The following is a 14,546-nucleotide window of genomic DNA, read 5'->3' as shown; positions in this document are numbered from 1 at the left end:
CACCACCTTTTTGGCTGTCATTTCACCCCCTCCTGTTTACTTTAAAAAAAAAGCTTTGCACATTTTTATTTTATTTTATTTTTAGCTACCAGACCAACTCGGATTGGTAACTAAAAAGAAAAAATGTGCCTGCGTCATTTTGTAGGCACACGCATGCATGTCGCACACACATACAAAATGTTGCTTTAGCTGTCTCAACTTCTTCAACTTTTGAAAAAACATACATAATTTACCTACTTAATGGGGCTTTTCGTCAGACTGCTTCATCCATTGATCTAATAAATTGTCACTAACAATAGGCTCCCACCCACCACAGCAGACAGTACGCGCAAAGAGTCAGCCCACCTTACTCAATCACTCCATTCGTCTTAAGCGACTGCTCAAAGACTGAGCGCGTTTTTGACATCAAACTAAAATAGTTCCTTCCTCTTCAGTAACAAAGCTGGTTTGAAGAGACTTGTTTTTGTATATTTTTTTAAATCACTCGTAAAACAGCCACACCAGTGAAAGTTTTTTAAATAAATATTTTTAGTACAAGCATCTGGCAGTCACGTTTAGGTTTTAATTTTTTTTTATTTTTCATTTTTGTGTCCTAGGCTTGCAAAAAAACAAAGAATAACCATGATGCAGCTTGCAAGGCCAGACCTTTTGGGTTTACCAGTGCTTGTTTGTGATTTGCCATTGCTAGGCAACTTTTTAACAAACCCCTAATTGCACCAGTTTACAGGTTCATTTATCTGTTTTACATTCTTTCAGCGACTACTAATCTGCATGCTTTAGTTGTTGTACTTGGCTGCATGTATTTATAAACACTTCACACTCTTATTAGCATAACTGCTCTGTTATTTGCGTAATTATTCACGCTGTTCGATGTGTCTGGAATTTGTTTTGTACCAACACCCTGAAAAATACTGGTAATTGTTTCATTCTCGGATATAAAAAGGATATTGTACATTTTAATTGTATAATCAAGTAAGCTCATTTTACATGAGTACCCTACAACTTTATAAAGTGCAACATAGCAGTGGGGCTCGATTGTACTTTTAATGCGATATCGGATTATTGCGTTAAAGTGTAGCGACAAGTCACACAGGCGGAGCTAGAATGCTACGGTTAATCTAGATTCTCCGCACTAGCTCACTGGTGCAGCCTTAGTGGTTATACCTTTCCAGTTCCCAACATTGCATAATATCCATGTCTCATGTATGTTCATATGTGTGTATGTGTGGGAGCTTCAAAAGTGCAAATCCAGCACTTTGTAATAAAGCAATTGTGGTGAGAGACAACCACCATCACTATGACACTAACAGGACTCCTGATGTGGAAGTAACACAGCTGGAAATCAAAATACTGGGTGTGGCAGTTTTCATGTACATAGTGCCTAATTTGTGCCAGTGTTTACCAGTGCTAGGCACCGGTACTTAATTCTTAATACTGCCACTCGTTTATGAAAGCTCACCACACGGTGGCGCTGTCTGCCAATATTTGAGCCAAGAACATAAGAAGAATGTTTAAAATTTCAATAGACCTTCATTAAAAAAATCAATAATACCAGCACATTCCAGTGCCTTTTTATCAATTTGTGAGGCGTGAATTGGTACTCACTGTTTGTACTCACGGTTGGCGCCACTGGTAGAGGATAGTGGGTGGTGCCAGCTGCAGTAGCCAGTAGTCAAATCTTTCGGCCCTGGCACTTATGTTTTTTTTACAAATTAAGCACAGCATATGTAGTATTAGTGCTCAGTTGAAATTACTGGACAAATCACTGTTTTTCAGTTGATTTCCTGAGATCACAAATTCTGGGCCATTTTACTAATGGATGGATGGATGGATGGATGGATAGATGGATAGATAGATAGATAGATAGATAGATAGATAGATAGATAGATAGATAGATAGATAGATAGATAGATAGATAGATAGATAGATAGATAGATAGATAGATAGATAGATAGATAGATAGATAGATAGATAGATAGATAGATAGATAGATAGATAGATAGATAGATAGATAGATAGATAGATAGATAGATAGATAGATAGATAGATAGATAGATAGATAGATAGATAGATAGATAGATAGATAGATAGATAGATAGATAGATAGATAGATAGGTACTATGGTTAGGCAATGTAATAAATGGCATTTGCTTCCCTCCATCTTTTCCACGCGCATGAAGACTTTACTGGATTCAGGATGAGACCGGGTGCACATCATAGACTCTCCTTGGGCTCTTTTTGGTCTTGCTAGTGTTAACTGCATCACAGCAGCTTTGTGTTGCTTTTGAGGTTGTGTCATGGTTGGATTATGTCTTTCTCCGCCCTTTTAGAATACTAACTTTCATTAAATGTCAACCATAAAACAGATTGACACACTCAGTTCCAGTTGAATCATTTTTGTAACCAGAGCAGAAGTTACATCTTGCAGTTTGGGCCCTCTTTTTCTCCTATCAAGAAGGCCTTGTGTGGGGGGGAGGAGCTACGACACCAACTAAGATGGCCGCTTAGTCCCCCGGCTCCGCTGACCTCCGTCCTACGCTTCACTATCCTGCTGATAATCCTGCTTTCCTGAACCGGATCCGTGTGGGTGATCCGTCCCACACTCCAGTGGTGCAATCCCGGAGTTTTTCCGCCGTCGTGGAGCGAAGATGCGTCGAAGAACGTACTGAGGCCTAACCTGCCGGGGAGGCCGGGACCTCAAGTGCTGGCCCTGCCGGGTCCAAGCTGAACAACAACGGGCTGCTGCATGCGGTTGGGCCCGGTCTCCGGTCCACTCGAACGTTTTCCCGATTGTTTTGCTACCATCAGCTGCCTGGTGCCCTGTAGCGTGTGAGGCGACGAGTGACGCAAGGTACTGTCTTGTGAGGGTCCCCGACCGGGGTTCCGGCATCCATAACCTCGAGCCCCCCGGATCAGCGCCTCGCCGCGTACCACTGCTTGCTGACCGCCGTTCCCTCCTAGCTTATTCCTGCTCCGTTTCACTTTGCCCCGGAGAAGGCGCCTCTCCGTTGGGGTCACCATGCCTGCGGACAGAATAAGTTTAAAGGAGCGGGTTCGATCTGGCCCGTCTTTGTTAACGGTGATGGAGGCACTTATGGCGCTTCAGGGCACTATCAAAGCTCGGACTCATGCCTTGTTGTCTGCAATGGATGAAGTCACAGGCTCGAGACCAGACCCTGACTCGACGCTTGCGACCCGGCAGCCAGCCCACTTTGTAATGGATGCTTCGGAGGTGTATTTAGACCCGGCGGTGGAAACAATGTTTGCCCCTATTGTGTCGGATTTGCCAGACTGGAGTGTGCCTGTTTCGTTTTTGTCTTTGTTCTATGGCCTCTTTTTCTTCTTCTCTTCTCTTGCCTTTCTTTCCTTTTTTTCCGGGTTAGTGTAGTGGGTTCGGCTCTTTTTGCAATCTCATCTCTATACCTGTGCCTAGACCTCTCCGGGGCCTGGGTGCTGGGGGGCGGACAACAAGGACGGTGTGGATATTGATGATGTGCTGTTTATCCTGATGTTGCATGTTTAAACGCCGTTGATTGCTAGGGTAGCGACTTTGGTATGGACGCATCGTTTTCCTGTTCGCCCCCATTCCCATGGTCCGAGACACTATATGATACCTGATCCTTTCTATTTTATATCGAAAATGAAAACCTCCTATCCTGTTTCGCATCGAACTGCACTCCCAACCACTGTATTTGGTAATCTGAGCTACTATGATCCCCAGGGACAATTGCTTTGAAACTGACTGTGATAATATGTTGAACTGCTTAGCGGCCAGCCCTGGGGGTTGTAGGCCCGGTTTTGTATATATGTGCAAATGTTAAATAAAGGTTTAAAAAAAAAAAAAAAGAAGGCCTTGTGTGTTGCAATCTAGCGCCCTCTTCTGGTAATATGTGGTAAAGAACAAAGGCAGCAGCCTGCAGTGACTTTAATGTAGCACCATCTGTGGAGACAGAGGAAACCAAGAGGAATAAAAGCCTGTGGTCTGCTTTACGAGTTCCCCTGAGACGTAGGCATTACTAATTACACCTCTTAAAATCTGATTCTAAGGGGGTCAAAATTTAGCAGGTGCTATTAATAGAACCTGTTACAGGTTAAACCCTGAAAAATGGTGCAGAGGGCACAGATTTTGATGCTTCCTTCATCCAAAAGCCACGTGTCCCAGGAAAGATTTCTTGGAAAGCTAAACCTGCTTACATTTATTGAGGAAAATCCAAAAGTGGCTGGTAATTACAAGGTGTGAAAAAAATTGCACCATTTGCAATTGTGATCACTGCACAGAGGTTTACACAGGGATCACAATTTAAATAAGAATTCTTAATTGAGACCCATGTGGAGAGACTCCCAAAGGCGTAGACTTCTGCACCCCATTGAGTGTATGGGACCCTAATAGATCAACATTGGATGAAAGACCAGATGGGAACTAAAAAAGTCTCTAAAACACAATGTACAGTCTGGTCATTGGCTATGAGACACCCAGGGATCATTGAAGTGAGCAGAGAGGCACAGGGCACCTGAAACTCTAACACCGTCTTTAATTGGGTGAGAACCTGGGGTCTGCTTCCAGGATTATTCTTATTTTTTTTAACTGGAAATACAGCAGCAGGGGCTTCAGCCCACTGTGTTGCCCAGAGTTGAGCCCAGATCCAAAGGCCACACAAATGAGGGCTAGATATTGCTATGGTTGCTATGTTGTATTATTTTTCTCTGCCACCCCTGCCCCATTGACTGTGACTATGTTTCATCTATACATTCTAGTACACCCAAAATCCCACAGTTTGCCGACGGGCAGGAAATTGCATTTTTTTAATGTTACTGACTGTGGCTATACATGTTACTGACTGTGACATTGAATGTTATTGAATGTGCCTAAAAGGAATAATTTGTATATCAATTAAACTGTAGTCCTGGTAAACAAAATCACCCACCCAGGATACTTCCCAACAGAGCTTGATTTGAGCCTGTGGTTGCCGGTAGGGGCCATCGGCAGGGGCGGTTCCTCGACAATGGCGGAGGAGCGTCGCCCCACTGGCTCAGAGCCAGTAAGTGAAAAATAAAACGATGTCTTAGTATTGTTTTATTTTTCATTTGCCGGCTCTGAGCCAGCTTGTGCGGGAGTGGCGGGCAGGGGCATGGAAGGGGGGAGGAGAAGTGCTACATGCACTTTTAAGTGCGCATGTGTGTTTGGCCGGCCATCTCAGACACACATGGCCACTTAGGTTTCTCCAGCCCGGCTGTATTTAGTAGCCGGGCTGGAGAAACCCCACAGACTGCCCGACCTGAGCGGAGCGTCTTTTCAGCCCGCTCAGGCCAATCCCCGTGCTGCTCTCATATGAGAGCAGTGCCAGGATTGGATGGGAGTCTGATGCTTTCCCAGAGACTCCAGGAAGTGCAGCAGAGGAGCACGAGGCAGACGGCAGCACCAGGTAAGTGTCTTTATTTTTATCATTAACCCAGTGTCCTTCCCCCCGCCGCACTCTTCCTCGCGTGCTTCCCACTCTACCCCTCTGCGCTTCTTGCTGGCCCCCTCTCCCCCCCATGCACCATACACCCGCCCCCCCCCAGGTATTTTATCATGTCAGCCGGCACTTATTTTTGGGGACCAGCACTTATTTTTGCTCATCAGACATTTCTTGAGAGTAAGAGAGGGAGAAACACACAAAGCAGAAAGACGGAGTAAGAGAAAGACAGAAAAAACTTCATAAAGAGTGAAGCAGGATCCTGCAGGAGTGAGATGAATGTGCAGGGAGTGTTCGGTAGTGAATTAAAGATTCACGAGCTGGAATAAAGACTATAGCCTTGGTAGGGTGCACCAATATTTAATTGCACCGGTCGTAGGCTTCTCAATAGAGCTTTCTGCACCGGCACTCATTCTTTTACAAATTAAGCACTGCTTACCAGCAACCACTGACTGCTCTGGGGCCCCAAGAAAAGGTGGCACACTCTATTACATGACGTCTTGGGTTGCTTTCTGTGTCCAAAATCCTCCTCCAAAGAGTGTAAATATTACTCCATTAATACCATGGTCCTCCACAGCCCATCTGCATCCCAAGATTATCCCACAAAACATCATCCACTGAACTTCAGAGCAGACTTACCTCCACGCTGTCGGGTGACGCGCCCCCGTCCCTGGTGCCGTCGGCCGTGTCATCATCCTGTAGAGTGGTGTGTTTGTAGTCAGACATCTGTGGAAGAAAGGTCCATGGTGAGAAGGGGTCATTTCACACAAGGGAAATGGACACAGTATATTTACAAACATACCACTGACGTCCAGGCTGGCCCTGAACACGGCACTTCTAATGTGGGGCTCCGCCCCCCGTACATTGAGATACCTGCATTCGGGTGACCATTACCAGGGGCTTCACTCCCCTATAGAAGGAACCACCTGCATTTGGATGATCCTAAATGAAGGCTTCTGTTCCCTTGCACATATATAAACCTGCATTTCTTTCAGTCTGGAAGGGGACACCACCAGGGCCGGACGGGCCGTAGTGGGCATCGGGCATTTGCCCGGGAGGCTGGAAGGGCGGGCCGGTTTTGGATCGGTGGGGACCGGTTTTGTTACTGGGTGCGGGGAATGGATCCGACAAAATTGCCAGGGCTGCTGTGGGTTCCCAGTCCAGCCCTGGACCCCACTTCCGGATGTATGTCACTACAACGCATACTTTTACAACGCATGCCATTACAATGAAACATTTACAACGCAACATCCATTACAACGCATTCCATTACAACACATGCCATTACAACGCATTTCACAAAACTACCATTACAACGCATTCCATTACAAGGCATACTACCTTTACAACGCATACCATTACAACGCATACCATTACATAGCATATATTGAATAGTGTAGGGGTAAAATTTACTATTCTAACTCCAGGGTGTGCAACAGTAGGGTAAGTGTTGGATAGTGTAGGGGTAAAAATTACTATTCTAACTTCAGGGGGTGCAACAGTAGCGTAAGTGTTGGATAGTGTAGGGGTAACAATTACTATTTTAAATCCAGGGTGTGCAACAGTAGGGTAAGTGTTGGATAGTGTAGGGGTAAAAATTACTATTCTAACTTCAGGGGGTGCAACAGTAGCGTAAGTGTTGGATAGTGTAGGGGTAACAATTACTATTTTAAATCCAGGGGGTGCAACAGTAGGGTAAGTGTTGGATAGTGTAAGGGTACTATGCGTTGTAATGGTATGCGCTGTAATGGTATGCATTGTAACGACTGCGTTGTAATGGCATGCATTGTAGTGGTATGCGTTGTAGTGTCATGCGTTGTAATGGTTGCGTTGTAATGCCATGCGTTGTAATGGATGTTACATAGTAAAAGTTTCGTTGTAATGGTAGTGCGTTGTAAAAGTTGCGTTGTAAAGGTTGTTTCCCCCACTGCCCCACACACAGATATCCTTGCATTCGGGTCACTGTAACAGATGGGGTTCGCTCACTTAATCATGGAAATAGCTTTATTTTGGTCACCTTAATAAAAGGGGCAGCGCTCACCTGTGCAAGGATGCACCTGAATGGGGAAACCCAAAAGGGGAACCCTGCCCACCAGTACAACGGCGCAGCTGCACCAAGGTCCCTCAAAGATGGCGTGCTCCCACGTATACAAGATGCGCCTGCACAAAGAGCGACACGGGACTCTCCTAGTGAATCATGCACTTTCACAGAAATCAGTTGTTGCCAAGCAGTGGCTATAACCAGAGCTTGAAATGGAAAAACAGAAGTGAAGGCACTCTGTACCAGAGTCCCTGCTTGTTTCTGAGAAGTGCTGGTATCTCCAATTAAAAGTATTATATTTCTCTTGAGAAGTGCTGGTACTCTCTCTTTCAAAATGAAAAAGTGCCGGTACTCAGTACCGGACAGTACCGGCCCCTTTAAAGCACTGGCTATAACAACCTGTTTCGTGAAAGAAATTTGTCATTGTGTTTCAAAATGTATCAGGGACTCTCCTCTATCTTACCTCAGGGTACGGAACCAAAAAAGCTAATATATATATTATGTCTTAAATATTGTTTACAAAACTCTCTCCTCATTAGGGTTAATAACAGGAAATCTACAACCAATGGGAAGAGATTTTGGCCAACAAAATTTAAGATGGCTATTTATGTCAGACAATATTTCCGTAGACGATATTCTGAGAGACAACCCACCTACTATCACATTTATTCATTGGATGGTAGACTTGCTGTTTACCGAGAAATTTAAACAGGAGCTAATTAAAAACTTTGAGACAGAGCAAATAAAATATTAAATATAAGTTGGCACTTTTCCTTTCTACTGTGGCAAAAACTCACCATGTTATGCAACTGAAAGTGAGATTGTCAAACTCTTAACCAGCGAATGTGTGCTTTGTGTTCACAACAGTTTCCTCTGGTGAGTAATTATGAATGTCAGTAAGGAAAAGGGAAGCTGGAACCCAGACTGAGGTAGGCATGGAATGATAACAAAGAGGGAAGAAATTTTCTATGTAACAACTAAAAAAAAGCAAAAACTGGGTTATTTGTGGCTTAAATATATGGAACTGAACAGTACTGAACACTTCAAAGCGAATTATACCTCAGTGGGTATACCGATGGAAATGTTCACAAACATGTTGTGCAGCCACTTTGGCCCAAATGCCACCTGCCCCATTAATTATTACTCAATATTAAAAAAATGTTACAACCAGAGAGAGGTTTACATATGGAAAAATGAAATGTGAGATGGACAGAAAAAAAGTACTAATAAAGTATCCCTACTCTGAACGAGCCTTGTAGGTATTTTAGAGAAAGCTGTACAACCATAATTGGGCAGAACACGGATCAATTTTAAATATGGCGAATACCTATCATTAGCTTCCGGCTATTATAAAATAAACCAGACAAGCACATCATATCACAAAGAAAGGCTGAAAATGCTACTTTTTTTAACCTTTTAAAGTTCTCCCCTCCCAGGCGCAAGTAGATTATCCATTTGTGTTTTTAGGTCTCGCCTTGGCAGCGCTTGCGCTGTCTCTGCTAGACATGCTCTATTCAGGATATGGGCATAAAGCTCTGCCCACTTTCTGCCCATCTTTTTAATTGGCTCCTGTCACCATCCTTTATAAATGGTGGCTTTTCATTGGTCAATAGGCTTAGAGGTCCCTCCTTAGTACTGGCTTGTCTATTCTTGTACCCTTCCATGAGGACACCTCCTGTTACATGTGTTGTTACTCCATAGGTTTAATTACAGTCTCAGAGCACTATTTTCTTAAAGGGCTTCAGGAAGGACACACGCTTGGTCCTAAGCAAGGCTGGCAGTGGTTACTTTACTCACTAGCACATCTCACATTTATATGAGACCTTCCATAGATTTCCCTTAATCAGCTTCACACAGTACAATGTAAACCGGAATTAATATAATAATTCTTTTGTCACATTTCAAAGCTAGTAATTGTATATATGGACATGGCTATTTGAATGTACTTGTAACTTGTGGTACTGGTTTGCATGCAATGCATTATGGGTAGGGTGGATTTACCATATCGTCTGCAGGGTACAGTACCATATGTGGCCAAACGAGGTCCCATGGGACCTCTTTTGGCCACATATGGTACTGCACCCTGCAATATGGCTAGGTAAGAAACATTGGCATTTGCCAATAACTCCAACTTCAACAAATGCGAGGCCCATTGCATTTCCAATGCAATATTTCTCACATTTGTTAAAGTTAGAGCTGTTGGCGTTGAAAATGACAATCTTTTTTACTTTTGCGTTTTTATACTATCGGCAATAGTGCTATGCAAATATAATAACTCCACTGCAAATAAAAAAACAAAAGTAAAAAACATTATTTTCAACACCAACAGCTCTAACTTTAACAATTGCGAGACCTATTGCATTGCAAATGCTTGTTTCCTTTGCATTCTGGTACTTAAAGTCCTGATTTAATAAATGGGACCCCACTCCAAGCATCAAAGTGCACATAAAAATATTCAGATATGAGTAACTCGTGTCTGACAGGAGACAACTTACAATCTCTCTGACATTTCTCTGGGTTCAAGTACTTCACATCACCCTTTGCCTTTACTTAAGAGCATAAGCTGCTCCTCTCGTACAGTGCATCCAGTACCATCTGGTACATGTTACCCCTAGTTCCCAAGACATCTTACACAGTACCCTCTGGGCAATGTTGGCCAGTGCTCTGCGACACACCTGAGGCACATCATCTTTTGTTCTCCATAGGACATCCCTTGTGCGATCTGATGCTCGCCAGCCTATCCTCCCATCATCCTCTGATGCTAGGATGCTCGTCGCCCTATATTCTCCTGAGTCACAGCACCCTATGCCACCCCCTGTACACCTGTCTGTGCTACCCTGATGTTCACCACCCTGTCCTCTGAGTCTTGAGTCAAGTGAGCCTGTGAAGAAGACATCGTCCAAGGCAGGAGGATACACTGAGGACTGAAAGACAGAAACCCGGACAGCCCGGACGGCAGCTGGAGAGCCACGGGACGCTCCGTGATGCCAGAGGAGCCCCGGGACCGAGGTGAGAGATCCCAGTGCCTGCCCTTGCAATGGCCGCCTAAGCCCATTAAGCAAATAGCGGAGGCTCGCCCGACAGACTTGAGCGGCCTTTGTTTCAGAAATCAGCTGCCACCGTTCAGCAGCCCAGGGCAAACGGGCGCGGAACACCTTTAAGATAGATTCGCTCGAGCTACGGTGAGAAACGAGCGCTGCAAAGTGAATGCAAGACACCTGTCCCTAAAATGCCCGCCAGAAAAGACATCAAGTGCAATCTAATACTAACATAGCCAACAACGCTAAAGCCAATTTCATCAGGAAATAAAGCAAAAAGGACACAAATAATCAATAACTAGCAATAAACAGAGTCTTGAGCAAATAATCAACAACTAGCAATAAACAGAGTCTTGAGCAACAACTGAGACTGAATTGTTTTTTTCGGCATAGACAGCAAAAAAGGACATAGTCAACAAATAGCAATAAACCGAGTCTTGAGCAACAACTGAGTCTGAAATGGTTTCTATCAGCAAAGACAGCAAAAAAGGACAAAACTAGTCCACAAATACTAATAAACAGAGTCTATAATTATCAAAAGAGACCAAATCTCTTGAGCTACGGCAGAGAAAGGATCTTGATGTATTGAGCTCAAGACGCCTGTTCCCAAAATGGCCGCTAGAAGAGACAGTGAAACCAACCAAGCACCAGCATAACCTCCAATGCTACAATCCGATTAACCACCAATAATACTATATAGACCACAAATCTTCCGCAATTATTACAGCGCCCAATCCCTTGTCCAGAGAAGCACCTCCCAACACGCACCCTACCTTACTACTCCCCCCCACGAGAGACAACCCCCCACGAGAGACAACCCCACTTCCCCCCTCGAGAAGCAACCCCCCTACTCACATCCCCCCGCCTGACCAATAAACACTCTCCACGCCTCAACAACATCCCGCCCCATCACCCTCTGGAGTAAATCCGACTCACTCACAATACCGAAAAATGCCACAGATCTCGCATCCTGCCGCCACCCCGCTAACTCCAAACCCCCTGATTCCCCATGGTCCGAACTCCTTCGCAATCGCTTTCCCCCCTAAACTCTCTAGTAAAGCGAAGAAACTCTTCAAACATAGACTTCTCAGACAACATCCCGAGACTCTAGTCGCAGACACCTATCACTGCTTCTCCAGGGGGCAGATCAAAATGGACCTCATCTTTCACACGGACAGAACTGACTTCTGGCACTCCACTCTCAACACACATCTCAACATCTCCAAAACCACCACCACCCCCCCTCAGTCGCAAATTGGCGACCTGCCTCCCGAATCTCCAGTTGAAGAGCGGCTATATCTCCATAACCATCTTCACGAACGGCACAGTCCTAATACAGGCCAAAAACGCTCACCTTGAGAGCTTTGATTCCCTCTTTCACTCGTTAAAAAAAGCCCTCATGATCACCTCAGGAAACGGATCTACCCCAGCCTCCCACTCAGAGAGACACCCACGACAGGAGAGGCATCGGACCCCTCTCTCAGCTGCCCCGATATCCTCCTCGGCATCAACCAGAGGCCCCATCGTAACTCCATCCCTCCTTTCTCCACCCACTCCCTGACTATCAGACAGCCGTCAACCCGAGTCCCCATCGTAACTCTATCCCTCCTTTCACCACTTACCCCCCGACTATCAGACAACATGTCCACCCAGGCCCCTCCTGCCCTCCTCTATTAACTCCCAGGATGGAACATCACCCTGCAGCTCAGCCCACTCACAGCCCTCCGTCCCTACATCACTCGGGATCCGTCACCTGCCATGAGGCAGCATTCCCGACCATCAGACAGCCCGTCCATCCATGCCCCTCCTCCCCTCCTCTCTCAACTCCCAGGTGGGAACATCACCTTCCAGCTCAGCTCACTCACAGCCCTCCATCCCCTTGTCACTTGAGACCCATCACCTGCCATGAGGCAGCATTCCCTACACCCTTGAACTCCACTAAAAACTATCCAGGCAGACCCTTCCACAAGAATCATCACGATCGGGACTCTCTTCCCTCCTCGAAATACCATCAAGTCAGGGACCCATCCCCCTTCATCAAGGACAATGCGGCCCCTGACACCCTTCCACACCCTTTGGTCCCTTCTCCCTCGCCCAAGAACAATCTTGTTACAGACACCCATCCTCCCGCCATAGACAACACTACGTAACGCCTCTCCCTACTAAAAACCCAGTTGGAAATTCTGATTTGAGGCTTGAATGAAACTCTATCTATCCTATCCCTGACCCGAAAGTCCTCCCAGCCACCCTTAGAGCTAGTTAGTTTCACCCAACCCAGCGTAGGTAAGGTAACACCCCCCACCGAGCCTCACGTCCCCCCAGACCTAAACCCTGGTCCCCCAGTAAAGGGAAGAACAGCTCCTTGGAAAGAACTAGAAGAGCAACCACCTCACTTTCCCCACAGGAAATTACACACCCAGCGGCACCCTATGACCCTCCGTTGAATTCCTCCCCTAAATCCGTGATCCAAGTAATCACGGGATTCAGAAACAAACACCCTCCTCCGAGAGCCCCCAGACCCCCTTCCCACCTTGCCCTCCTTCCAAGAGTCCAACTGAACGAATTCAAAGAACAACCCCCCATCAACTGCATGCTCATAAACTGCAGATCGGCCTCTAAACATACATCTGAACTAGCGGAAGCCATACTCTCCCATGACATAGACATAGCATTCATAACAGAAACCTGGCTCAACAACCTCTCCTACACTAACATGGATATGCTAGTACCTCCTGGATTCCCAATGATCAACAAAGACAGGCAAGTGAAAAGAGGCGGGGGCATCGCAATCATCCACAAGAACAACATCTCCATCACGGAAAATTCCTCTTGTGTTTACAGCTCCTTTGAATGCCTCTCAGTCAACATCAAAACTCAGTATACCAGACCCACACTCTGCCATCTTCTATACCACCCCCCAGGTAACTCTTCAGAATTCGGGGTTCACCTTTCCGACTTGATTGCCCATTGCGCACTAGGCAACTTTTACAACATAATTCTGGGTGACCTCAATCTAAGGTGGAAGAAACAAAGAACCTGCTCATTCAAACCTTAAATAACCTACTTCTAGCTAACAACCTGATCGAGCACTGCTTAGAAGAAACTCATCACAGAGCTATCCTTGATGCTATTATCAACTCCAAGCAGCCCGCAGGATGTACAAAAATCACATTAGGAACAAAAAGTCAGCTTTCTTCTGCTCGTCATTAGATAACGCAAAAAAACGACTCAAAGAACTTTTCAATATCATAAGGAATCAAACCTCCAAACCCATACCTCCCTCAATTCAGGCATCCAAAGTTCGATGCGACAGCTCCGCAACCTTTTTCAAGGATAAAATCGGCCTCGCACTTGGCTTAAATCCCATCTCTTTCAGTGAGATCAAAATGTCCAAAACCCTTGTCAACCCTTCCGTGAAATCTCCAAAACAGTGGTCATCATTCATTCCCATCCAGGAAGCAGAGATAGTCAATCTAATCTCCAACGCCAAGCCTTCAGCTCACGCCCTAGACCAGCTACCGCCTCACCTGGCCAAAGACCTGAAGCTAGTCCTAGCGCCAATATGGTGCAAAATCATCAACAGCTCATTGAGCTCTGGAAACGTACCGGACTGCCTCAAGGTAGGGCAAGTCACACCACTAATAAAGAAACCAGGGCTAGACATTGAAGATCTGAAACATTTCAGACCTGTCTCGAACCTTCCTTTTTTATCCAAAATCATGGAAAGATGTGTACTCCCACAGCTAAACCAACACCTAGAAATCATCAAACTACTAGATCCCCATCAATCGGGCTTCAGAAGGGGATGCAGCACTGAATCAGCAATCCTCAACGTCATAGACGACCCACTCAAGTCACTCGACTCGGATCAATGCTGCCTTCTCATCCTCCTAGACTTGTCGGCTGCATTCGATACAGTCAACCACAATCTACTCTTAAGGGTTCTTCAAGAAAGGGCTGGTCTGCAAGAGACGGTCCTTCACTGGTTCTCTTCCTTTCTCCACAACCGAT

At 45.5% G+C, this 14,546-nt stretch overlaps 1 protein-coding gene across 1 annotated transcript in view; it reads right to left on the bottom strand.

The window, feature by feature from the left end:
• The window catches only part of ECE2 (endothelin converting enzyme 2), a 248,765-nt gene that overhangs the window by 144,681 nt on the left and 89,538 nt on the right, over positions 1 to 14,546 (bottom strand). Inside the window, exon 2 of the mRNA XM_086944454.1 lies at positions 6,096 to 6,182. Coding sequence (XP_086800580.1) covers positions 6,096 to 6,182 — 87 coding nt within the window. The remainder of the gene's footprint in view (positions 1 to 6,095; positions 6,183 to 14,546) is intronic.

Source organism: Lissotriton vulgaris, chromosome 11 (assembly GCF_964263255.1).
Source record: "Lissotriton vulgaris chromosome 11, aLisVul1.2, whole genome shotgun sequence".
In the NCBI taxonomy this organism is placed as follows: domain Eukaryota; kingdom Metazoa; phylum Chordata; class Amphibia; order Caudata; family Salamandridae; genus Lissotriton; species Lissotriton vulgaris.
This window is presented reverse-complemented; position numbering and strand designations above follow the sequence as displayed.